The sequence below is a fragment of the Crocuta crocuta genome, unplaced genomic scaffold (genome assembly GCF_008692635.1).
Source record: "Crocuta crocuta isolate KB4526 unplaced genomic scaffold, BGI_CrCroc_1.0 scaffold331, whole genome shotgun sequence".
NCBI lineage: Eukaryota > Metazoa > Chordata > Mammalia > Carnivora > Hyaenidae > Crocuta > Crocuta crocuta.
Genome location: NW_027531015.1, coordinates 415,488 through 441,429, shown reverse-complemented (window position 1 = coordinate 441,429; position 25,942 = coordinate 415,488). Strand labels below are relative to the sequence as shown.

At 35.7% G+C, this 25,942-nt stretch overlaps 2 protein-coding genes and 1 long non-coding RNA gene across 5 annotated transcripts in view; 2 read left to right on the top strand and 1 right to left on the bottom strand.

Moving 5' to 3' along the window:
- The window catches only part of BBS7 (Bardet-Biedl syndrome 7), a 37,990-nt gene extending 20,100 nt beyond the window's left edge, over positions 1 to 17,890 (top strand). The window contains exons 12-19 of the mRNA XM_077770884.1: positions 1,487 to 1,561; positions 4,209 to 4,274; positions 8,602 to 8,741; positions 10,913 to 11,077; positions 14,709 to 14,818; positions 14,931 to 15,034; positions 15,166 to 15,289; positions 17,200 to 17,890. Coding sequence (XP_077627010.1) covers positions 1,487 to 1,561; positions 4,209 to 4,274; positions 8,602 to 8,741; positions 10,913 to 11,077; positions 14,709 to 14,818; positions 14,931 to 15,034; positions 15,166 to 15,289; positions 17,200 to 17,333 — 918 coding nt within the window. The 3' untranslated portion in view covers positions 17,334 to 17,890. The remainder of the gene's footprint in view (positions 1 to 1,486; positions 1,562 to 4,208; positions 4,275 to 8,601; positions 8,742 to 10,912; positions 11,078 to 14,708; positions 14,819 to 14,930; positions 15,035 to 15,165; positions 15,290 to 17,199) is intronic.
- Positions 8,914 to 19,187, bottom strand: LOC144237215 (uncharacterized). Of its 3 annotated transcripts, none has more exons than XR_013336787.1 (3): positions 19,017 to 19,187; positions 17,266 to 17,329; positions 8,914 to 9,275 (listed from the first exon to the last, which is right to left on the bottom strand). It is a non-coding gene; the product is annotated as an uncharacterized LOC144237215 (long non-coding RNA). The 3 variants fall into 3 exon arrangements; XR_013336785.1 differs by having other exon boundaries at positions 19,057 to 19,179; XR_013336786.1 differs by lacking the exon at positions 19,017 to 19,187 and adding an exon at positions 17,885 to 17,972.
- Positions 18,744 to 25,816, top strand: CCNA2 (cyclin A2). Its single transcript, XM_077770886.1, has 8 exons — positions 18,744 to 19,687; positions 20,470 to 20,713; positions 22,448 to 22,560; positions 22,758 to 22,981; positions 23,632 to 23,839; positions 24,250 to 24,363; positions 24,806 to 24,939; positions 25,303 to 25,816. Exons 1-8 carry the CDS (start codon positions 19,475 to 19,477, stop codon positions 25,349 to 25,351), a joined length of 1,299 nt encoding a protein of 432 aa, XP_077627012.1. The 5' UTR covers positions 18,744 to 19,474; the 3' UTR covers positions 25,352 to 25,816.
- The last annotated feature ends 126 nt before the right edge of the window (positions 25,817 to 25,942 follow it).

The following is a 25,942-nucleotide window of genomic DNA, read 5'->3' as shown; positions in this document are numbered from 1 at the left end:
TCTGAAATAGGCTCCAGGCTCTTAGCTTGCAGTCAGCACAGAGCCCGACGCGGGTCTCGAACCCACGAACCGCGAGATCATGACCTAAGCGAAAGTCGGACGCTTAACCGACTAAGCCACCCAGGCGCCCCAAGTGTTTATCTTTTAAATGTTGCATTTAGCTTACATAGTACTTTTAAAGGTTTATCTTAATCTTACATTAGGTAATCAGTTTTCTCATAGATTATCTAAGTTATATTTTTACTTTTTATTTATCCTATTAAGTATTATTAAACAAAAGACTGATGAACTTAAATTTCAAGAAGCTTTAAAAAGAACAGTCAGGTGGGGCGCCTGGGTGGCTTAGTCGGTTAAGCATCCGACTTTCCGACTTTCGCTTAGGTCATGATCTCGCGGTTTGTGGGTTCGAGCCCCGCGTCGGGCTCTGTGCTGACTGCCAGCTCGGAGCCTGGAGCCTGTTTCAGTCTGTGACTCCCTCTCTCTCTGACCCTCCCCTGCTCACGCTGTCTCTCTCTCCTAGAAATAAATAAAACATTTAAAAAAAAAAAAAGAACAGTCAGGAATTTGTTCTTTGGTTGACCTTAAGAGAATTTTAAGAGATGTGACTTAGAAAACTGCAGTATTTAAAGCCCTTATTAGAACCTTTTTTTTTAAGATTCTAAAATGGTAGCTTACAGTATAGCTTGCTCATTAACTACCAGTTTCTGGGTGGGTCAGTAGACAAAGTAGATATACCCAAAAGGTGAAATTTAGGGATAATAATACACAACTCCATTCAATAATATATTTAATTAGTTTTTCTATAAATTGCAAGATATTCAGGGAGTGGGAAAGGATGGTAGTAGGATGAATGGGAAACAAACAAAAGATGGAAAACCCATAAGAAAATAAGAAGAGAATAAAGTGGAGAAAGAAGACGGTTTAAGAAGATGTGGGGGAGAGATCAGATTATTAGTTAAAATTTAAAGGCTGAACTCTGTCTTAAGTAATGCTAGCATAAGGGCTGAATTAAACAGCTCTAGGATAGAACTGAGTGTAACAACAGTGCCCTAGAAACTACCTCTCTAGAGGAGAGTAAAAATTATCTCATTTCTGTGTTGCAGATGAAAAATAAATTGATAAAAATGAACTGATATAATCAGAATGGCCATATTATTATTTTCAGCCTATGGTAGCATTTTTAGCATTGACAAAAATAGGTAGAAAGATTATACTTCTAAAGGGGTGGTGAGAGATGATGGTCTATGATCTCCAGTACTCCAAATTAGAAAAAAATAAGTCATTGTGATAAAACATTTATTCTTTATTGCATTTATTTTCTAGAAGTACATATTACCAAATGTAAATTAAGAGAATTTGTGTGCCCAGATTTAAGGATGAACATGAACTAGAACTAAAGAGAACTCTTAGAGAAAGTAATGTTTTGTGAAAATTTTTAGATTTCCATCTGAACCATTTTTTGTTTGTCTTTAAATATTGACTGTAGAGTGATGTTCCAATAGATTTACTTGATGTGGATAAAAATTCTGCTGTTGTCAGCTTTAGCAGCTGTGATTCTGAGGTGAGTAAAAAATATCAAGAATTTTTCAGACACTTTCATTTCTATTATGCCATTTTAAATAAAGCCTAGCAGATGCTACTAAGGTTTAATGTTTCTTCTTCGATCTGTTTTTCATAACCTTTCCCTCAAAATCTGCTTCTCCTCATCTTCCCTATTTTCAGATAATCCGGAAAACTGGGGTGTTGTCCTAGATTTTTTCATTTCTCTGATCTATTAAATCCAAATAGTCAATAGTTTTTGCCAGTTCTGTCTCCTTGGCTTCTGTACTTCTGCTTCATTTCCACTTCTCTTAACTTTTCAGACCCTTATCATGGTTCCTTGAACTACTCATCTACCAGTTTTTCTATCTCCAGTATTGCCTCTCACCTCCAGGCTCTGCTGTACACTGCCACCAGAGAGGTCTTCCTAAAATATAAACATCACCGTGTCATTTCTTTTCTCAAAACCTTTAAACATTTCTTGTCCCTGCTGCATATAAGTCAGATTTCTCATTGTGGCATAACAGCTTTCCATGATTCAGCTCTTGATTACATCTCTAGTTTATTTCTTACCAGCTGCTACCTTCCCTCCCATGCACATTATTTCTGCCAAACTGAAGTTCTTAAAATTTCTTGAAAATGCTATATAGTTTCACACATTCCTACATTTGAACATGGTCTGTTTCTTCTGCTTGTTCTTTTTCACCTTTTCTGGGCTCATTGAATCTTGCTTAACCTTTATTTAGCAGACATTTGTTGGGTACTTACCATGTGTAAAGTATCTTGGATGAGACTGTACCAGAGCTTTTGATATGCTTAGTATATCACTACTTCCTGCCCAATACTAGCACACTAGCAGTCTCAGAGCAAAGTGTGGCTCCTGGAGAGAAGTTAGGGTGAAGATAAGGTCTGGAATGGTTATATCAGAGAAGGCAAGCCAGAGCTGGAGATGGTGACTAGAGTTGGCAAGTCGTTATACATATAAAAAAGGCAAGAATAAAATGAGTAGATGAAGAACAAAGTTGATAACTATATTAGGGAATAGTTTTTAATCTAATTTTATAGTAAAGCTTTTTTTTAAGAGATTTTATCATACTTGTATTATGCAATATATATGGTTTGTCATCCCTATTTGAGAATAAAACATAATAGATTAAGGCCTACATTTTTATTTTCATTTAAAAAATCGTTAATCTTAAAATCTTAATCCCCAAATTACTGTGAAAGATTATACTATTTTATTTACATCATTGAAGGTTTCTTTGAAATGAGTATTGCATACTAGTTTAAAGCCCATTTTCTAGAATGATGGCTTTAAAAAAAAAAGCCTTAATATGGAGATTTCAAGTATATACAGAAGTAGAGAGAATAGTATAATAACCTCCATGTACTCATTGTTCACTTCAACATATGGCTGGTCTTGTTTTATGCTCTCCTCCCTCTCCTATCCCAAACCTAATCCCAGATATTTCATGTATTTTAATCTTTATCATCTTACTCATAAGTACTTAGGTATGTAACATTTGTGTTTTTTTAATTTTTAATGTTCATTTATTTATTTTTTACAAATAGTTTATTGTCAAATTAGTTTCCACATAACACCCAGTGCTCATCCCCACAAGTGTCCTCCTCCATGCCCATCCCTCTCTGCCCCCCCACATCCATTAGTCCTCAGTTTTTGTCAGATATAACATTTGTTTTTAACCACATGAAAGTGTATTTATTTTTAAGTTGATTGATATTCTGTTTACTAAATTTAAATGATTTGAAATTAAAATGTTCAAATTTTCTGTTTGATACTAGCATCCTTTTTCTTTAGTTACTTTTTAAAAACAGGGAAATAGTAGTACATGAAAATTGCATACTACGTATTTCATGATGCCTTGTCTGTTTTTGCAATTTATAGACCCAGATATATTTCTGTTTTTAGTAGTTTAATATTCAGTTTTAGGATGTTGTCATATTTGAAGTAACCTGTCTAATTTAATTCCACAAACATGTATTGAATGCTTATAGTATCATCCCAGGCACTGTGCTATTTGCTATAACTATGATAATCAGAGACATTCAACACCAAACACTGATGTTTTGTCTTATTATAAACATTAGAAGTTTGTGCTATCAGTTAAATTTTTAGAAAAATTAATATTTAAAAGTATTGTAGTGGCATGTAGGTGACTCAGTCATTTGAGCGACCTACTCTTGAGTTTGACTCAGGTCATGATCTCATGGTTATGAGTTCAAGCCCCTCGTTGGGCTCTGTGCTGACAGTGTGTAACCTGCTTGGGGTTCTCCCTCTCCTCACTTTGCCCCCTCCCCCTTGCTTTCTCTCTCAAAATAAACATTAAAAAAATGTTATTGTAGAAACTCAGGATGGAACGAACATGACTTTTAGCATCTTAAAAGTATGAATTTGGATTCTGATTTCATTACTTACTCACTTTGGGGAGATTTTCCTAACCCAAATGCTACAGTTTCTCCATCTGTTTAAACTTATTTAGTACAAGTTCGCATAGGGTTGTTTGCAGGAGTTAAGAAAAAAGCACTTAGCACAGTGTCACCCAAATGATATGTGGTTTGTTAATAGTAACCATTATTATTATTGATGATGTTTTTATGATTATAAATATGTGAATTCATCCTTTTCCTTAACTTTGTATTCTTCCCAGTCAAATGACAACTTTCTTCTCGCCACTTATCGGTGCCAGGCAAATACCACAAGGCTGGAACTCAAGGTAAAAATGTTTGAAATTACCTTTAATTGAAAGTTTGAACTCTTTTTCCACCTTGGTATATCTTGCAGTGTATCATATCACTTCTTTGTATTATTTTTCCCTCTGAAATGAGTCCTTTTGGAGTAATGACCTTGGACCAGTTAGGTTTTAACTCAGCCCAAACAATTATCTCTGCTATTGGCGCACAACCAATCACCTTCTCTGAAATTACCAGTCCTGAATTTCCTCTAAGTGGATTTTTTTTTTGAATTTTCTATTATGGAAAGTTTCAAACATACAGAAAAGTAATGACTTCAGCTTCAGTGGTCGTCAACTCATGGCATTCTTGTTTATACTATCGCTGTCTATCTCAAAATATTTTGAAGCAAATACAAGATATTTTGTAAATTCATTTGTAAATGTTTCAGTACATATGTACAAAAGATAAGAACTCTTTTTGAAAACATAACCTCAATACTATTATCACACCTAAGAAAAATTAATAATAATTCCTTAGTTTCATCAAATATTTAGTATTTAGATTTCACTGAGTTTCTTTTTTACAGTTTGTTTGATTCAGTTATGGTCCAGACAGGTAATAATGGTTATTGAAGTATCTGAGCATTTGTCCTATGTTTTCCTACCATCTGGATTTTTCTGATAGCGCTCCAATAATGTCATGTATTACCATCTATTTTAGAGAAAATCATTTAATGTTTTCTTTAGCAATTTAGTAATATAATCTCTTTCATAATTAAATACTGATAGCACACAAATCTATTTTAGTTAATGAATTTGTGTGAGTTTTTTAAAAAACTTTTTGATACATTTATGATCTAAAAAATTAAGGACTGTAACTTTTTTCTTGGTGTTGCTGATATTCAGAGACTCGGTCTGTTTTTTTCAAGAGAGATGTCGTTACATAATAACTTTTTCACATCTAGTTAAAGAAGTTCCATTTAACTGTAAGGGTTTTTTCGTAAACTATTTTACTCTGCATACATCCCCTTTTGTGTATTTTGAAAGAAAAACTGAAAACTGGAATGGATTTATTCCTAAAGGAAGATAGTTAAATCTATTTTTTGTAACCTAATTAAACATTTTAAATTATATATCCACTGAACAAGATTGTGCCAATAAATTGGGAAGTAGACCTACATATATCAAAAAGCTATGTTCTTTTTTTTTTAATTGGATGCAATAATAGATGCAAGAAAACTAATGAAAAAGAAAAAGGTAGAACTTAACATATGGTAAAACATACTATAAAACTACTATAATAAAAATAATGTATGGTATTTATAAGGCCTAAATAAATAGGGAATGTAATAAAATTATTTAGAGATACATTTGTATGCCTAACATACATTCATGGAAATTTAATGTATGACTTTTTTTTTTTTGAGAGAAAGAGTGCAAGCGAGGGAGGGGCAGAGGAAGAGGGAGAGAAAAAATCTTAAGCAGGCTTCACGCCCACTGTGGAGCCCAACGCAGAGGTAGATCTCACAACCCTGAGATGGTGAGACCTGAGTTGAAAACAAGAGTCGGATGTTTAAACAAGTGAGCCACCTAGGCGCCCCTAATGCATGACATTTTTATGTAGGGAAAAATTCTGTTAAATTACTATTTCTGTTTAAAAATTAGTGTTGCCACAACTAGTATCTATCTGGAAGAAAATTAAGTAGATTCTTAACCTAATGCCATATATAAAAAACAAATTTAGATGAATTAAGTACTTAATTATTTTTAAAAAGAAGGAAATTTAGTTGTCTTTTAGGTAATGGGTGAATATCAATAGAACACAAAGACTGCCTGTAACTTGTTATAAAAATGACTATGCAGTAACATAAATAGGCAGAGAATATGTTCTGTGCCTCAGTTCACACAAGAGAGAGTCAAAATAGCTAACAAATATTAAAAGAAAATATTCTACCTTATTATTAGTTAGGGAAATTCAAATTAAAATAATAAAAAACATTTTCTGCTTATCTAACTGACTGGTAAAAGAATTTTTAAAAGCAACATCACCATGTGGAGGGATGAGTAAAAGGACACTCTCAATCATAGCTGAAGGAAATAAAAATTGTTACAGCTTCTTTGGCAAAACAGGCAATCGTCCCACTTGGAGGAATCTATTTTAAGCAATAAAATCACAGAATTATACACACAGATATGTATTTAATTAACTGCAATATTGCTTGTAGAAGCAGAGTGAATATTCCAAATGTGAACATTCAATAATTGAATGGTTGAATAATTAGCTATTTATGCATTCCATGTAATATAACACAGCTGCAATAAAGAAGGCATTGATCTATTCCTGTTAACATGGAGCAAATTCCATGAAAAACAAAATGTGGATAAAATCCCTAAATATGTAAATACATTTTATCTAAGTAGTATAAATATGAAGTTTTGAAAAGAAACATCTGTCTGGTATGATAGGTTATGCCATAGGTTATGCCACAGGGGAAAGCATGGGTGGGATAGGAGTGGGAGGAAGGTGATGCCATTGGGAGAGACAAAGATAAGGGGGAAATGGGACTATTAGAAATAAGAAAGATGTCTTTGATATAAATAGAATTTCTTCATGTGAAATTATGGTTTTGTTTTTGTACTTCTGCATAGAAAAATGTGTGAAGGCATGACTACCAAAATAGCAATCATGATCATCTCTGGGTGGTAGGATTTCATGTGACTTGTATGTTCATCCTAATTTTTCTGTATTATTTATATTTTAATAATGAATGTGAATTGTTATATAATCAAAGAAAACATTTTGGCTTTTTATTGTGGAAAAAATTATGTGCTAGTGTAAGCTTACCTTTAAAAAAAAAACCCTGAAATATAGCTGTATCAGATATATTTTTTATTTCTTTTCTGTATTTTTAAAAAAATTTTTTTGATGTTTTATTTATTTCTGAGAGAGAGAGAGAGCAGGGGAGGGTCAGAGAGAGAGGGAGATACAGAATCTGAAACAGGCTCCAGGCTCTGAGCCAGCTGTCAGCACAGAGCCCGATGTGGGGCTCGAACCCATGAACCATGAGATCATGACCTGAGCCAAAGTCGGACGCTTAACCAACTGAGCCACCCAGGCGCCCCACTTTTCTGTGTTTTTAATCCTTTTATCTTTCTTCTCTTTCCATTTAGAGTAATATTTGCAGTGTAACATTTGCAAAAGACTTTAAACTTTTATTTATTTTCCCCATGTAGGTAAAACATTGATTTCTGCCCCCCTCACATGCTAGGAAAAGTGTGAATTAAAGTATCACCTAGCAGGTCACATGGGTGGCTCAGTCACTCTTGATTTTGGCTCAGGTCATGATCTCATGGTTCATGGGATCAAACACCGCATCAGGCTCTGTGCTGACAGTGTGGAGCCTGTTTGGGATTCTCTCTCTCTCTCTCTCTCTCTCTATCTCCCTCTCTCCCTCTCTCTCTCTATCTCCCTCTCTCCCTCTCTCTCTCTATCTCCCTCTCTCCCTCTCTCTCTGCCCCTCCCCCACTCACTCTCAAGTGTGTTCTCCCTCTCTCTCAAAATAAATAAGCATTAAAAATAAAATATTAGCCAAGTTAGAGAAGCTACTATTGTAATACAAGAAGTACTACAGTCCATCTATGAATTTGAAGTGAGAGAAACAGAGAGGGGGGCAAGAGGGAGAAGCTGAACAGCTTTCTAACTCCTGTGAAATTAATTCTTCACATCGTAATGAATTTTTGTTTTCTGTTAAGTGTTTTGAATCCTCAGGAGGTACAACCAGGTATATTTAAAGTAACTCAAAAGAATTTTCTAATCCAAATATGTTATAATTAGATGGTGTATACTTCTCTATTTTCATAGAAAATCAAGAATTAAGTTCTTACTTTTTCTGTCAATAGGTTATTATAACAATAGCTATATGCTATCATACTCTTATTTATGAGAAAATGGAAGTATTACATTTTAAGTTTTAGTTATTTGAAAAACTCACTTATCCCCCTCAACAAAATGTCTAGATTTTAACCATTTTTGATATGAATCTGACACTGGTGGTGTGATGGGATACTATGTAAGAATGTATGTTTTTTTTGGAATGACATAGCACTTCTAAGTGTAGACAAATTACCTAAAAATATGTGGTGGGGATAACTTTTATAGATTAAGTTTGCTTTTGCCTGACAAAAGCTTTTTAAATTTTCTTTTAGTGGTAAAAAGTAGTTGTTTAATAAAATGTCATTATTTCCTTCAGAATATTACAGAAGAGATTAATGTCTAATTACTTGATTACTTGTGTTGAACATTTTAAAGATAACATTTATGTTATGTTGCTAGAATATTCTTACTTTCTTTTCTCTTTTGTTGAATCAGATTCGTTCAATTGAAGGCCAATATGGCACGCTTCAAGCATATGTGACTCCAAGGATTCAACCCAAAACCTGTCAGGTCCGCCAATACCTTATCAAACCCCTTTCACTCCATCAAAGAACTCACTTTATTGATCATGACAGGTAGGACAAAGGAGGGAGCAGTTTATTTTTTAGGATATTACATGATACAGATAAACTTGCTTTTCATTTTTATAGTATAAATTCTGGTAGCTATTTGCACATTTAAAAATTAAATATTTAAATGCTGTGGATTCATATTTTTAATATAAGATTTGTCTTCTTTTANCTCTGTATCGTTCCAATTTTAGTATATGTGCTGCCGAAGCGAGCACAAGATTTGTCTTCTTTTAATGGGTGGTTTGAGTTGGACTTCCTATCTTTCTCATATATTACCATTCTGATCTCAGTAGAGTAACACTTCTCTCTCCCAAATACCTGTTGTGAATAAATACTGTTTAGCATTTGAGTTCTCCGTGAACAGGATCTTATTATAATATTAGCCTCAAATGTTATATTTCCTTTCTGTTTCACCTCAGGGAATGCTGGTAAATCAATTGGTTTTGATAGTCCTGTTATTTCTGACTTCCAGTCCAACTTAAACATCTTCCTGTTGTTAGTTTTTCACTTTCTTTCCTGAAGATGAGAGACCATGAACTAAAATGAAGGAGAAGGGAAAGAAATGAACAATTACTGAATACTTTACGTATGTTCTATGTTGTACTAGGTACTTAGGCATTGTCATTTAAGTCTTACAGCAAGCAAGGCAGGTAGGTAGTAATGTCCCCAGTTTACAAATGAGAAATGGAGGCTTGGAAAAGTAACTTGCTGATACAGGAAACAGTTATGATTAGAGGCCAAAGCCCATTTTTTTTTTCTATTGCAGTTTGTAATTTCAGAGATATGTAATTTAAATAAGATGTGAGGAGAAATATTCCTAGGAGAGATTTCTGGAAAACATTAAAGAGAATAGATTCTTTATAGGGTGTCTTCCTGCTTTAAAGTCTAAGTTGTTAATGGAGGTAGCATGCATGGTGTGTTGGAAAGAAGGCAAACTGGGAATCAGGTGACTCAGATTATAATCCTATATCTGTTCCTCTTTGATTTGGGGAAAATCCTTTAACTTATCTGGGTTTTAGTTTTCTTATCTGGAAATGAAAGGATTCGCCTAGATGATCTCAAAAGTCTCTTCCAATTCTTAGGTTCCTTAATTCTGTATCTGCTTCTTTTTAAAAAAAAATTTTTTAAGTTTATTTATTTTGAGACAGAGAGTGATCATGAGAATGGGGAAGAGGCAGAGAAAGGGAGAGACAGAATCCCAAGCAGGCTCCAATGCAGGGTTTGAATTCACAGACTGTGAGATCATGACCTGATCTGAAATCAAGAGTGAGATGCTTAACTGTCTGGGTCACCCAGGCTCCCCAATTCTGTATCTTCTTAAAGTTCTTCTGAACCTTTAATTGCTTGAACTTTGTATTTCCTTAACTGTTTATAATCATCCATTTGATTTATTTTAAATTTATTTTATTTTACAACTTTTATGTATGTGTGCCTCTGTGTGTGATTTTGCAAAATAGAAAAGTATTATTCCATGTCCTTGCAAGATATCAGGTATTTTTCTCTAACTTACCCAATGGCTCATGGGTAGTAAACAGGAAGGTTTCAAATCCACATCTATCTTACTTGAAAGCCCAGCTTTTTTTAATGTTTATTTATTTTTGAAGGGGGCAGGGTGAGAGATAGAGAGAGAGTGAGCACATGCTCATGAGTAGGGGAGAGGCAGAGTAAGAGGGAGACAGAGAATCCACAGCAGGCTCCACGCTGTCAGCGCAAAGCCCAACTTGGGGCTCAAACTCACAAACCATGAGATCATGACTTGGGCCAAAGTCAGATGCTTAACCAACTGAGCCACCCAGGTGCCCTGGAAAGCCCAGTTTTTTACCCTTCACATTATGCTGATTCTTTCCCTAAGGAAGTTCTTGTGTATGTTTTGTAGTTTATATAGGTGAACTTTTAAAAAATGAAGTCTACTTGAATAAACTGAATTTTATTTGTAAAGCTATTATGTTACTTAATTGAATATTAAGGCACAGATATAGATAAGCATTCTTTTTTTCATGAGATTGAAAATTGTTGTTTATCTTGTGGTTAATATTAATCTGAAGAAAATGAAATGGATACTTTTATATTTGTTTATCTACTATTGCAAAATTTTGTTTCTTCATGTGTTATATACATATAATACCTCCATGTATTGCTACACACAAATGTGTACCTCCACTATTAAATTACAGACCAATGAACACACTGACTTTAACAGGCCAGTTCAGTTTTGCTGAAGTTCACTCCTGGGTGGTTTTTTGCCTGCCTGAAGTTCCTGAAAAACCTCCAGCAGGAGAATGTGTGACATTTTATTTTCAGAACACTTTCCTGGATACACAACTTGAAAGCACCTACAGGTAAATAAAACTTATTACTGGTTCATAAATGTTTTTATGTAAATAGAGCTTCTGAAGTTTTATTTGTTTTAAGGCGGGAATAACGTGAAAATAATGTCATTGAAAACCTATACTGTTCAAGAGACTCTATTGAAAAACAAATAGAATTAGTTTAAAAAAATGATTGAATACAGACAAATATGAAAGATCAATACCTTTCCTCTTCCCAGTAATAACCAGTTAGAAAATAAATTATTTGAAAAGACCCTATCAGAGTAGCAGTAACAATAACAAAATATCCATATAAAATCTGCAGGAATACCTGTCATTAGAAAAATGCAGAACTTACATGAAGAAACTTTAAAATTTTATTGACATAAAAGACTTGATTAAATGGAGTAATATATTCAGTTGTCATCAATATGAAGATATAAATATGGCAGTACTTTCCCAAATTGATTCAAACATTTATTCTAACTTCAATAAAAATTCCAGTTAAATTTCTCTAGGCACAATAGGAAATGGCTCAGAACTTGAGAGTTTAGAAAAATACAGGCTTTTTTTTTAAATGTTTTTTTATTTAATTCTAGGAGAGAGAGAGAGAGAGAGACAGCGTGAGCAGGGGAGGGTCAGAGAGAGAGGGAGTCACAGACCGAAACGGGCTCCAGGCTCTGAGCTGGCAGTCAGCACAGAGCCCGACGCGGGGCTCGAACCCACAAACCACGAGATCATGACCTAAGCGCAAGTCTGACGCTTAACCGACTAAGCCACCCAGTCGCCCTGAAAAATACAGGCTTTTGAAGCTATCGTGTTAAAGGGTAGAGGTCGTATTCTACACTCTTGTCAAGCTCCTAGTTGCACCCCTGCCCTTTTACTGTCACTACTCACTCATCTCCAGTAGGCTTCTATAATTTCTGTTTCTGAATACAGTAGAGGCTACATTTTCCTTCTTCTTTGTTCCCATCTCTTGAATGTGAAATGACTTATTTCTTGGATAAGGCTAATTTCTCTATGTCCGCTCTTTGAGCTTATACCTATCTCTCTGTCTAGGATTCTCTCCCTAAGCAGATTACTGAGGTATTTTATTTCTTGCTTCCTAGCTGAGACTTTACCATGCTAAATTCTGGAAATAGCAGTGAATACATAATTTTACCTCAGAATATAACCTTTTGGGACCAAGAAGTATCCAGCAATATAACTTTTTGTGCATCAGTTCTGTTGAGGTGTTTTACTTTGCTCTCCAGGTGATCAACATGTGTCTTAAACCTGCAATAATGACTCCTGTTTCAAAGTACCACAGTAAACCTCACGCTTTAATCATAGCAGACAATCCAACTTGCCCCTAGCATATTCTGTATTATTATAATAGCATACGCTTTGCTTTTTACCATTCTGAGTCCTTAAATATTCTTTTCTTAACAATCAAAACTCTGCTTATCCTTCAAGGCTCAACTCAGTAGCTGTATTTTGAAGCCTTCCTTGATTCTCTTTTCTGTTCTCATATATAGTATTTTATTCTTACCTGTCTTAGGTATTTGTTATTTGTTTGAAGTATATAATAATTTTTATGTAAGCTTGTTTCTTCAAATTAGACTTTAAGCTCTTCATGGGCAGAGTCAGTTTCTTAATTATTTTTGTATGTTTCCTTCAAGTACCTACCACATGGCTTTGCTCAATAGATGTTTTTTGGGTGCCTGAATAAAATACATATATGTGGAGAAAATATAGACGCATGTGCTTTGGAGGCAAACATACTTAGGTTTGCATCATGGCTCTGTGACTCACCAGCTATGTGACCTACCTGGATTATTTAACTCTCTGAGCTTCAGATTTCTTTTTGGGGGGTTGGAAATAATAGCATTTCATTGAGTTGTGATGATTAAAAGAAAATAAACCATGTGAATCATTCCACAGTGCCAGGTACTATTAAGTGTTTAAAATTAAATATCAGTTAAAATTAAAGACTAGTGAAAATATCATGACTTCTAAAACATAACTGAAATCAAAATTGTATGTATGATTCATCCCTCTAGAAAAAAGAATTAGCGTTTGTCTACAGCTAGTGAATATAAACTATTGGTGTGAAAACCAAATAAAAAGACAGCATTTAATACATGAAAGATGGTATATATATATTAGGAAACTTTTGATTATCATAAAAAGGAACCAAATACGATAAGACTTAACTAAGTAAAAAGGATTTATCAGCTCATATAACTTAAAAGTCTAGTAGTAATTTGGGGCGCCTGGGTGGCTTAGTCGGTTAAGCGTCCGACTTTCGCTTAGGTCATGATCTCGCGGTTCATGTGTTCGAGCCCCGCGTCGGGCTCTGTGCTGACTGCCAGCTCAGAGCCTGGAGCCTGTTTCAGTCTGTGACTCCCTCTCTCTCTGACCCTCCCCTGCTCACGCGCGCTCTCTCTCTCTCTCTCTCTCTGTCTCTCTCTCCTAGAAATAAATTAAAAAAATTAAAAAAAAAAAAGTCTAGTAGTAATCTGCCTCAGGCAGAACTGGACCACTGGCTTACCTGACATCATCAAGACTATCCCTTTCCATTGCTTAGCTCTGTTTTTGTCTTTTTTTGTCTTTCCTATTAAGTGCCATGTGGCTACCAGCAATTCCATCTAGTTTTCTATCTTTTCATCTATCCTAGAGCCTCTCTTTCCTAGTAGTTCCAATAAAAGTCCCAGGATTAGGTGCCAGTGTAAAACCATGAGTTTGGAATGCTCTGCTAAATCCTTCCTTATAAAGTCCCACAAGTGGAGTTGAGGCCAGTGCCAGTGAAACCACAGTTGACCCTCAAGCAACACAGGTTTAAACTGCATGGGACCACTTGTACATAGACTTCTTTTATAAACACAGTACAGTACGGTAAATTATTTTCTCCAATGATTTTCTTACTAACATTTTCTTTTCTCTCACTTTAAGAATACAGTATATAATACATATACAAATATGTGTTGATTAACTGTTAATATTATTGGTAAGGCTTCTGGTCAGCAGTAGGCTATTACTAGTTAAGTTTTTGGGGAGTCAGAAGTTCTATGCAGATTTTTGAACAATTTTGACATTGTTCAGGGGTCAATTATATATGGATTAGAAAGGTAAGAGAACAAATAAGTGGTTCTGTAAAGGAGATGAAGGGTCATCTGTCCATAATAAATGGCATGAATGATGGGCATGGAAGAACGGAAGATGTTAGTTTTAGGTTTAATATCAGTTTTCTTTTGAGAATGAAGAATGTAGCCATCTTGTGATTTGTATGATTACATCAAAGAATAGCATGTAAATAAGCAATTCCAAATGCATTTTATATACATATGGGGTTAGTTGTTGGAAATTTTATTAGTGAAAGTAAAGTAAAAAGATGTTTTAAGGAAGGACTTCTCTGTAATTATCACGTTTAAGAGGCATATATCTAACATCTTGTTTAGTTTCACAATTATGTTCAGAAGTTGAATTAGTAATTAGTAGTAATTAGTAAAAGGTTACACATTTAAATATTCTTTAATAATGGGATATGTATATAAATGATCTGAAATGAAATGAATTTTAAAAACCAGGTCCTAGTCATAAAATATGTTATTTACTGGACCTATTTAATGTATGTATTTTCTTCTAAAGCTGTTCTTTTAAAAATATATTAATTTTATAGGAAAGGAGAAGGAGTTTTTAAATCTGACAACATTTCTACTATATCCATCCTAAAAGATGTGCTCTCTAAAGAAGCTACAAAAAGGAAAATTAACCTCAACATATCATATGGTAAAAAAAAAAGAAAGAAAAATGAATTTTTTTCTGGCGTAGTTTTGTTGTTAACAATAAGAATGTTTCTGATCAAAGTAACTTATCTAATTGTGTCTGGCTCAACTCCTAGAGATAAATGAAGTATCAGTCAAACACACTTTAAAGCTAATCCACCCAAAGCTGGAGTACCAGTTGCTTTTGGCTAAGAAAGTTCAATTAATTGATGCTTTAAAAGTAAGTATATATTCTGTGGATTCATGATCACTATTTTATTGCAATGGGATTTCTAAAATTATAATGACTTTAAAGTTACACTAGATTGAATTTTGAACATTAAAGTGCTTCTGTTTTTAATTTTAATTAAGGAATTGCAGGTTCATGAAGGAAATACAAACTTTCTGATACCAGAATATCGCTGTATTCTAGAAGAGGCAGATCAGCTACAGGAAGAATACAAAAAGCAACCTGCACATCTGGAAAGACTCTACGGTTAGTGAACTATTGTAGAAAACCTTGCCATATTGCTTTCCTACTGGCTATTTGTGAAGGATCATGTGAGAGAAAATGGGCACAAAGATTTAAGCAAAGACTACAGCATTCATGAACCAGTGACAACCAGTTTATTGCATCAAGTATTTATTTTGTCAAATTAGTTTTAATATTTAATGTTTTTATTTGATAAAATGAAAGTGAAAAAGTGAAATAGGTGTAATGCAGTAAATTAATTTCTGTTAATATGAGGAGACCTGGTGTGAAATGAATATAACCTATGAAGCATTAAAATGTAGGTTATATTTCACACAAATAATTTTTAGGTTTTGTTGATGTTGTGAAATATCAAAATGCAGCACTTAATACTTTTTAGGCAAAAAGAATTAAATGATATATTGTGCTATAAATTCATAGTTCAAAACACTTAGCTTTGGTGGTGACAAGTTGGGTGTTTCACAAATTGTCATGAAAAACAGCGAAAGCAAGACGGAGATGTAAAGGAAGGGAGAGAAAGAGGAAGGATGGAACAGCTCAAGGATAACTTTTTTTTGCAATCTTTATATAAGACCTACTGTGCATAGCATACCTATTTATTTTTAACATCTTCATAATCAGGTGGGATTTTAATCCTTACAACAGCTCTGCATCATAGATGGTGTTATCTTCATTTTCACATTTTTAAAATTTTAGTATATGTGCTGCTAAAGCAAGCACTATTTTCACATTTTTTTTAAATTGAAATCTGAGACTAAAAAATTTGTTGTCACATATGTAGTGGCAAAGCCTGCATTAGAACTTCCTCACTCCAAACTGCATGCTGTTTGCACTATGCCAGATCTTTTATAGTCAATTGGTACCCTCAATCCACACTGATCCTTAAGCCTGCCTAATGAATTTATTTTTTACCCTGGGACTTGCTCACAAAGTATAACAATAATACCTAATATCTTAATATTTATGATATGGCAAACACATGACCTTTTATACTTATAATAACTTAGAAGATAGGTGGTACAAAACCATCTCTTATCACCAGTTCAAAAATCCAGAAAGCTTTGAAAACTAATGCTTCTTCCATAAATCATTTGGCAGCAAATTTAACTTGATATGAATTAATAATTTAATGACAACACCTCACTTAAACTGGCATGAGGTTATAGTCATTTTCCACTTAATGTGACTATTTATCCACATATTTTGTTACAGAAACACTATTCTGTTTTGTTAGCAGATGCTGTCACTCATTCTCCTTGGATACTATGCCATATGTAGTATATTCCTTTTATCTTTCTGAAATAAAAAAATTCTGAAACATGTTGGATAAATCCCAAGAATGGTCAAAATATTGATGGAATATTATAATTCAAATACAGCTCTTAAGAACAGAATCTGTCTACACTATCTCAAAATGGCCAGCTTGGTGGGAAAAATAACTGGCCAGCAGTTAATTGTCTGAATTCAGTGGATTTTAACCAATTAAGAGGATTTAGCCAAATGATTTGTTTTGAAACTTGCCTTAAAATCCCCCCAAATAGGGTCACCTGGGTGGCTCAGTGTTTAAACGTCTGATTTTTGATCTTGGCTCAGGTCATGATCTCATAGTTCATGAAATCCCACTTTGGACTCTGCAGTGACAACTTGGAGTGTGTTTGGGATTCTGTCTCTCCCTCTCTCTGCCGCTCCCCTCCCTGCTCGCTTGCTGGCTATCTCTTTCTCAAAATAAATAAACTTAAAGAAAATCTCCCAAAATAAATATTTTTTAAAGTATCAATCCCTTTAGCCTTGTGTATATTAACTAATGCAGTTATGAGTGCTTAGAAATTTTCAAGTAGTAACTCACTTTCATTAAGTACTGTGTTAATAATTAGTACTAATCAATGATAGGAAATTAACATTTTTCTTTATAGGCATGATCACCGATCTTTTCATAGATAAGTTCAAGTTCAAAGGCACCAATGTAAAAACCAAAGTACCTCTTTTACTGGAGATTCTGGACAGTTCTGATCAAAATGCATTGATTGCTTTCTTTGATGCTGCCTGAAATAGATAAACAAGGTAAAGTTCCAGAGTTGTCTTTTTATACAAAATATGTTAAAACAAAAATACAGGACAAGCTAACTATACATACTTTTATTTCAAATCCTTTTTAATATCATCTAAAAATATTTCAGATGGGACTTCTTTTAGCAATGCTTCTATTTTGAGAAATGGAGCTTTTTAGAAATAAAGAGAATTTTTATATTAAAACAAGTGGAATGATTATAAAGGACTTTAATGATTTTTTTTTGCAAGTGGATGTTTTAATTTTTGAGAAATATTACGAAAATAAAAATATATTCAAATACTTAAGCTGCACATATATATGTATAAACTGCTTTACAGTTTTCAAAATGTAGTTACATACATTACTTCATCTGATCTTCATGATACATATTATTTCGTCAAGTCTATAAAAAAACATTCTCTGTGAGGTTAAGGAATTAGGAAGACATGCTGTTATTATTTTGTAAAACTGAGTCCAGATCCCAAGTTCTGTTGCCTGGTTTGTGTCCTAGTTACTGTATACATTGTTAACTAGTGGAAATAACTTACCAATTATTTTTTCTAGGAGTTGAGACTGATATGCAACTGACTTCACTTTTGCTAGGTAATGTTTTTGTGATCCATGCTCAGTTTGTGAAATGCTTGAGTTGGCCCAGTGTGGTAAATTGTGGCCAGGGAAATGAGCAGAGCTTCCACAGATTGAAGGGATCTTAATTTGATGTCCTCTAACTAGTAGAGCTGTACAAGTGTACTATATGTGAATAGTGCAGAAATAGTGAAGGCTTCTTAGATTTTCCTGTACTAGGATCCACTAATTACCTTTTTATCATATATGGAGGGAAATATGACTTTAAGGTTACAGAATACAGAAGTTTTGTTCATTAATCATAATTTATATTTGGCATATTCAGGGAAATATTGTATTTAAAGGTTGTTTTAAAATGGCATAAAGATTATAATGGAAATAAGCTATTTATGTTTTCAAGAAGGGCATACTCATGAATTTGTCAGAAAACAGTAATGCTTCTTAATCATAAACCATTATATTTATTATATGCAAGCCTTGTATATTAAATTTGAAAATTTATTAAAGTCACATATCACAGCTTGTTGTCGGCTGCCACAGTTTGGGGAAAGATGCATCAAAATCAGTGACTGTCTAGTTGAATTTGTTGTAGTACGTTAGTAGTATATACGTAATATATACATATTATATATAATTTAATATAAAGGTGCCACTTTGAAATATGTTTATATATAAATATATCAACAATTAGTTCAGAGTGGCACCTTACTTAATTGCATCTTTATTACATAAATTAAAAAGCATGACTGAAGAAGCACTTAAATGGTAAGATGATATTATAGTCCAACATTTGCGTATCAGTTATACATGAGCAGCGGGTAATGATATATGCTCATTATATAATCATGAGAACCGTATGACACATAGACATTATTACTCCCAATTAATAGATAAGAAAACTGAGGATCAGAGACCCTGAATAGCTGGACCACGATTACCAGGCCAGTAAATGGCTGGGTCAGATTTTAGACCTTGAGAAACCAGTCAGGCTAACTGAAGGTCCAACGGCTAACGACTGGCGCGGCTCACTAATAACTGCTTAAGTTTAATCCAATTTATCCAAGAGACAGCCCTTGCACAGAGCGCAGGGATCACCTAGTTGCCTAGTTTAAAGTCATCAGAAACACCGGACCACCTCTTCGCCCGGCGCGGGCGTTTTTCCTCCCCTGGCTGATCGGCATTTCTCCGCCTCCGCTCCGTGGCCTTCTTGTCCGCCTTCATTCGCCTGCGACCGTGTCGCCTCGGGTGACGTCACGGGCGTCGGCCTTTTCCATTGGCTCATTTCAATAGTCGCGGGATACTTGAACTGTACGAACAGCCGCCGCTCCGGCGGGCTGCTCGCAACATCTCGGGGGCGTCTTTAGCCCTCCACGCCCGGCAGTTCCTGCGTACGCCTTTCTTAAGCTCCTTGGAACTCCGTGATCTCGAGCGGGCAGGCTGGCCCGGGCTGCAGCGGATTGCTACGGCGGGAGCGTTTCCTGGTGGGGTCGGCGGGACGGAGCACACGCTGCTTGGCGCCGCAGGCTGATCCCGCCGCGACCCCGGGAGCAGTGATGTTCGGCAGCTCCGCGCCCGGGCCTGCGGCCCGCGAGGCGAGCTCGGCGCTGCTAACATTGCAGCATACGGAGCTCCAAGAGGACCAAGAGAACATCAACCCCGAGAAGGTGGCGCCCGCCCAGCAGCCCCGCACTCGGGCCGGGCTGGCTGTACTCAAGGCCGGGAATCCGCGCGTTCCAGCGCCGCAGCAGAGGCCCAAGACACGACGGGTAAAGAAATGAGCAGTATCTGCAGGAGGGTGGGTCGAGCGGGAGTTTTGCACGAGGTTTAGCAGGCCAAGGAGCGTGGCAAGAAAGCATCTTCCGAGCTTTTTTCTTAAGGGTGGCCTAGGTCTTGAGTCACCTTGATTCCTAGTTTTCTGGCGTGTGGGATGCCACTTAATAGCTTCTCCCCCATTGCTGTCTTCGCCAGAGCTGATTTGTTGCCTGTCTGCTCTTTATTGGGGATGTTTTTCCATAGATAATGGTGGTCAAACCAAGGCCTAAATCAAGCCCTAGAACGTGTGTCCTCGCTTTTCTCGCCGCTTTAAAACCCAGGCACTGCCCTAGTGTCTGGACCCTCTTCCTCTCTCCATATGGTTAAGATTACCTCTACTTTAAGAAAGGGTATAAAAAACACTTTGCTTTTCGTAAATTCCGCCATTTTGCCGGATTTGCTCGGTTGCTCCACCCTTGGGCGAAAGTAGTGAACCAGCACCTCTTCGCTGGCTCTCCTAAACTTGTCATTTTTCATCTAGTCCTTCCACCCATCTTGTGGCCTTGATTCGTTTTGTATAATTCCACTTAGTGTGACTCTTTCTATAACTTAGGTAGGAACGCTTGTAGCGAATTTGAACATCCCTTTCTTAAGCCACTCGGACTTTACTGCCTGGACTTTGCCCCAGTTTAATTTCCTGAGAGTATTTGGGAGTAAAAGGACACTGAGATCCATAAGGGAAAGAAACCAAGACTCCATTCAACAGGCTCAAAGCCAAATATTTATTCATTTTTAGGTTGCACCTCTTAAGGATCTTCCTATAAATGATGAGCATGTCACTGTTCCTCCCTGGAAAGCAAACAGTAAACAGCCTGCATTTACCATTCATGTGGATGAAGCAGAAGAAGAGACTCAGAAGAGGCCAGCTGAGTCTAAAAAAACAGAACATGAAAATGTCCTGGCTTTTAATTCAGCTATTGCTTTATCTGGACCAAGAAAACCACTGGTACCTCTTGATTATCCAATGGATGGTAGTTTTGGTAAGTTTTAAAGAACATTTTTATCAAATCAGTGTAATCATAATTATTAAATACACTGGGGGAGCCTGGTTGGCTCGCTGGGTTGAACTTCTGATCCTTGATTTTGGCTCAAGCTATGATCCCAGGATTGTGGGATCAAGTCCCACATTGGGCTCCTTGCTGAGCATGGAGCCTGCTTGAGATTCTCTGCCCCTCTCCCCAGCTCACTCCTGCACACTCTCTAAAATGAAAAAAATATATACTAACCTTTCTTTAAAAAACTGAGAAATAAGCTGGATTAATGCTGTTTTTATTTTAAGACATTTTCTTACTTGATCCTTACTACGTAATGAACTTGGTTTAATGTAACAAAGTTTAGAAAGTGTGTGACTCATCTCAGATTTCACAGCTAATATGTTGACCTAGTGATCTATAAATCCTAACTAGGTAGTCCTTTCCACGTATTGTCAATCACATAAATTTAATTAGATCTCAAACACGTACTTTAATCTGACCTTGGAAATGTTTGCTTGCTTCTAGTTGTATTCGTAAGACTCACTTTATACACACCACTCAGAATATTTGAATAGGATGCAGCTTTCAATATTGTGATATCTAACATCTCTTACAGCTTTAAGGTAATGTTTATTTTTGAGAGAGAGAGAGACAGCATGAGCAGGGAAGAGGCAGAAAGAGGGAGACACAGAATCCAAAGCAGCCTCCAGGCTCTGAGCTGTCAGCACAGAGCCTGACGCAGGGCTTAAATGGCCAACAGAGGTTGAACTCAAGAATGGTGAGATCATGACCTGAGCTGAAGTCACTTCACTAACTGAGCCACTCAGGTGCCCTCTCTTACAGCTTTAAAATTTTGTTTCTGTAAATCCAATCTGATACCAGAGAGGGACATTGTCCTCCTGTAAGTCAAGTGTTGAACCATGGCTTTGTACTTAACCACATTTAAAGTAGCTGCTATAAAGACAGCTCTGTCAACAGTTTGTGCAATTTCTTTACCATAGGTCTATTGAGTCACTGGACAACTCATTAAGTCCAGTCTCTTTAGTTCTACTGTGAGAAGTGATCTGGGAATAGCCGGAAAATCCTTTGGAAGTAATGTTTGTATTTTTCTTTAAAGTTTGCAACGAATTTTAACCTCTAAGTGAACCCTGGGGTGAAAAGATTAATGATATTCTTTGCCTTGAAAGATAATTTAAAATTACAAACATGAATCATTTGTTGACTGTATTGTTAATTTGTTTGAACTGCTCATAGCAAACCTCATTTTCTCATTCACACACTCATAGAAGCCCTGCTTCTTAGTTATTGCCTAGATTGTACTTTGAATATGTCAGACTTTGGGGTCTGCGAACTCTTACAATAAATACTGTATAATTAATACTATATATATACTATAATATATCCAGGCTTTTTTGGATTTCACTTGGTCTTAATAGAATCACTGTGCCATCTGCTCTTATTTCTCATGGAATATGAATGATACTTTAACATAATACCTGATGTTTAAATCGTTTTCCTTTTAGTAGCCTATTAGTTTTTTTTCTTACTGACTAAAACCAAGTGGAGAGAAGTACTAAAACCAGAGTGGAATATTCCATGTACTTTTGCATGAGCAGCCCTTTTTAGTTGGATAAAATAAATGCTTTCCTATGGGACTACCTACAAGGGCAATCAGTTTTGGCTATTAAATTAATTAGAAAATTGAACCATGAATTTAATCATACTTTTATATTCTCCCAGAGTCACCACATACTATGGACATATCAATTGTATTAGACGATGAAAAGCCAATGAGTGTCAATGAAGTCCCAGACTACCATGAGGACATTCACACATACCTTAGGGAAATGGAGGTAACAGCTCTCTGAATCCAATTTTTATAGTTACTTATTCATTGTGGCAAAATGAAACTGAGAGGAAATTTTAAGTTCCTTAACTGGTGGTGAATTAGTCTAATGTTATACTTCTGTTTCTGCTATGTGGCATCTTTGTTAATGGTAGAATCATCTAACTGCAATTTTAACATTATACTAAGTAACTTTCTCAACAGGTTAAATGTAAGCCTAAAGTGGGTTACATGAAGAAACAGCCAGACATCACTAACAGTATGAGGGCTATCCTTGTGGACTGGTTAGTTGAAGTAGGAGAAGAATATAAACTACAGAATGAGACCCTGCATTTGGCTGTGAACTACATTGATAGGTTCCTTTCATCGATGTCTGTGTTGAGAGGAAAACTTCAGCTTGTGGGCACTGCTGCTATGCTGTTAGCCTCGTAAGTCCAACTTGGTTTGTTGGATTAAGTGATTGGTACCTTTCTGTGTAGGGAAGAAGTTGTGATATTTAACACTGTGACATTTTAATATACACAAAGCAGAGTTGGTGACTACTTTAGGGGTAGCAGCATGAAACTGTGTGGAAACTAATTTAGGATACTAATTTTCCCAGATCTAGATTCTAGGGTACCTTGAAGATGGAGACTGCCTACATTTTAATACACTTGGACTAGATTACCAAATTTAAAAGTGTGGTTCCTTCCATCAAAAAGTGCTTTCTGGCATAAAATCATATCTTTTCCCCATTAAGACATGGAAATTAAAAACTAAAAATGTTTGTTTTTCTAAGAATTTCCTAAACTTTCATTTACTTGAACTCTGGCATTGTTACCATCTTGGAAACGCTCATGCCTCTTATTTCTTTGACTGCCCTAGACAGATATCCCATGAGTCCTGTACTGATTTGGGTCTTTCAGTTACATCTATCTAGTCTCTGCTGGAAATGGTCAAGTAGCAGTGGAAACAGGCAACTGGTGGACTGTAGGTTTGGGACTCATTCCATGTATTCTGCTAAAGGGATTTCAGAATTAGATAAACAGCTTGCTTCTCTTTTGGAAGGACTGATTACTTAAAACTTTTTTCATTGTAGAAAGTTTGAAGAAATATACCCCCCAGAAGTAGCAGAGTTTGTGTACATTACAGATGATACCTATACCAAGAAACAAGTCCTGAGAATGGAGCACCTAGTTTTGAAAGTGCTTGCTTTTGACCTAGCTGCACCAACGGTAAATCAGTTTCTTACCCAATACTTTCTGCATCAGCAGTCTGCCAACTGCAAAGTTGAAAGTTTAGCAATGGTAAGTTCTTTTCATTTTGTTCAATGACAATTCTTAGGTCACAGTTTAATTTTATAGCTTTGGTCAAGGGATTTAGTATTTAATGGCAAATTCTATAGTATAAAGAGAGCCTACCATTGTTGAAATATAACATGAATTGGGAAAATAACTAGGAGTAGTGGAATGAGGATTAAGTCTTGAGAAATGGTAGCCAGAAGAGTTGTTTTAAAAATTAAAAGAGGAAAAAATACAGGATGAAGATGGAGCAAAACACTAAGATAATGGATCAGGGCTATGAGAATTATTTTTCCTCTATGGTTGCCATAGAGCCAATCTTAAAAACAGGAAAATAATGGGTCAGAAGGCAAGGATTTGAGATTTGAATTCTAGAGCTCTTGTGATCATAAAGTATACTTACATTTCCATTGCAGTTTTTGGGAGAATTAAGTTTGATAGATGCTGACCCGTACCTAAAGTATTTGCCATCAGTTATTGCTGCAGCAGCCTTTCATTTAGCACTCTACACAATCACAGGACAAAGCTGGGTATGTATTTCGATGTCTTCACACTTCTACCTTGCAACTTAGAACATTTGTGTCAGTTAAGTCAGATATTGTTCTATACGAGAGATGGTGGTCTAGAGGTACTAACCTAGAGAAACTGTTCAGTAATCTACGCTGTTTAAAGTGTCTTACCTGTCTAGTAATGTATGTTTGTTAGGTAGAAAGCTTAGTTATTACTTGGATTTGAAAGGTGTACTTAAAGGATCAGGCCAGAAGACCTGCTGCTGGCAGGAAAAGGAGTAAAAATTCACCGAAGTCAGCATAAAAGATGGAACAATGACTCCAGAAAACTAGATTTCTTAGCTGGAGGTGTTAGCCCTGAAATTTAACAAAACTCCAGCTTAATGACAACTACTAACTTAACTGTGTTTGGTGTCTGTTCCTAAAAACAAAACTCAGTGGTTCTCTACCCATTTCTCTGCAGCCTGAATCTTTAGTTCAAAAGACTGGATATACCTTGGAAAGTCTTAAGCCTTGCCTCATGGACCTTCACCAGACCTACCTCAGAGCACCACAGCATGCACAACAGTCGATAAGAGAAAAGTATAAAAGTTCAAAGTAAGAATTAACATACTAAAGAAGCTTGCTTTTCCAGGCTATTGCAGGATTCTGAGACCCTTGGCTTTTTCACTTTATCAGAGGATTCATAGAACAGATACAGCCTCCCTAAGAAGAAACTGTTCTCTTAGCAGGCCAGGTGTTTTGAGTAGGCTGTAGTTACCCTTTCTATCCTGCAATTGAGGGAAAAGAGGGGAGGGGAACTGGTATGCGGGCATCTTTTGTGGACCAGACAATGATTTCATAACCATTAACTCAATCAGAATAGAAAGAGCAGTTTTGAGTTCCTAGTATATGTGTCCTTCCATGAGCCCCATTACCCAGTATTCGCTGAGTTTTGTTTTTTTTTCCCCCTACTTACAGGTATCATGGTGTTTCTCTCCTCAATCCACCAGAGACACTAAATGTGTAACAGTGAAAGACTGCCTTTGTTTCCTAAGATGTAAATCACTCAAAGTATATGGTGTACAGTTTTTCTAAGGTTTTAATTTTACAATCATTTCTGAATACAGAAGTTATGGTCAAGTACAAATTATGGTATCCATTACTTTTTAAATGGTTTTTTAAATTTGTATATCTTTTGTACATGTAACTATCTTAGATATTTGGCTAATTTTAAGTGGTTTAAAGTATTAATGATGCCAGCTGTCAGCACAATAAGAACTAATAAATAAATTTGGTTTTGTAAGTCAAATTTGATTTGACTATGATATCACTCAAAAAATTTAATCTGATTTACTACAGAAGGGCCTGGGAAGGCTTCTCTTGTGTAGGAAAACGGATACAAGTTTAAGCATTCATTTTCCTAAGCAACTGGATCAATTTGGTGACTTGAGCATAATCTGAGCATATCTGGAATAAATCTGTGCTTATTTCATCAGTTGTGATAATCCTGAGAATCTTTTAGCTCTTTGTATACACTAAGAAAATGCTTTTTCATTCCTGATCAACTTTAACACTTTACTGAAGTGACAGTTATTTAAAACCTGTTAGTTAAGTTGTC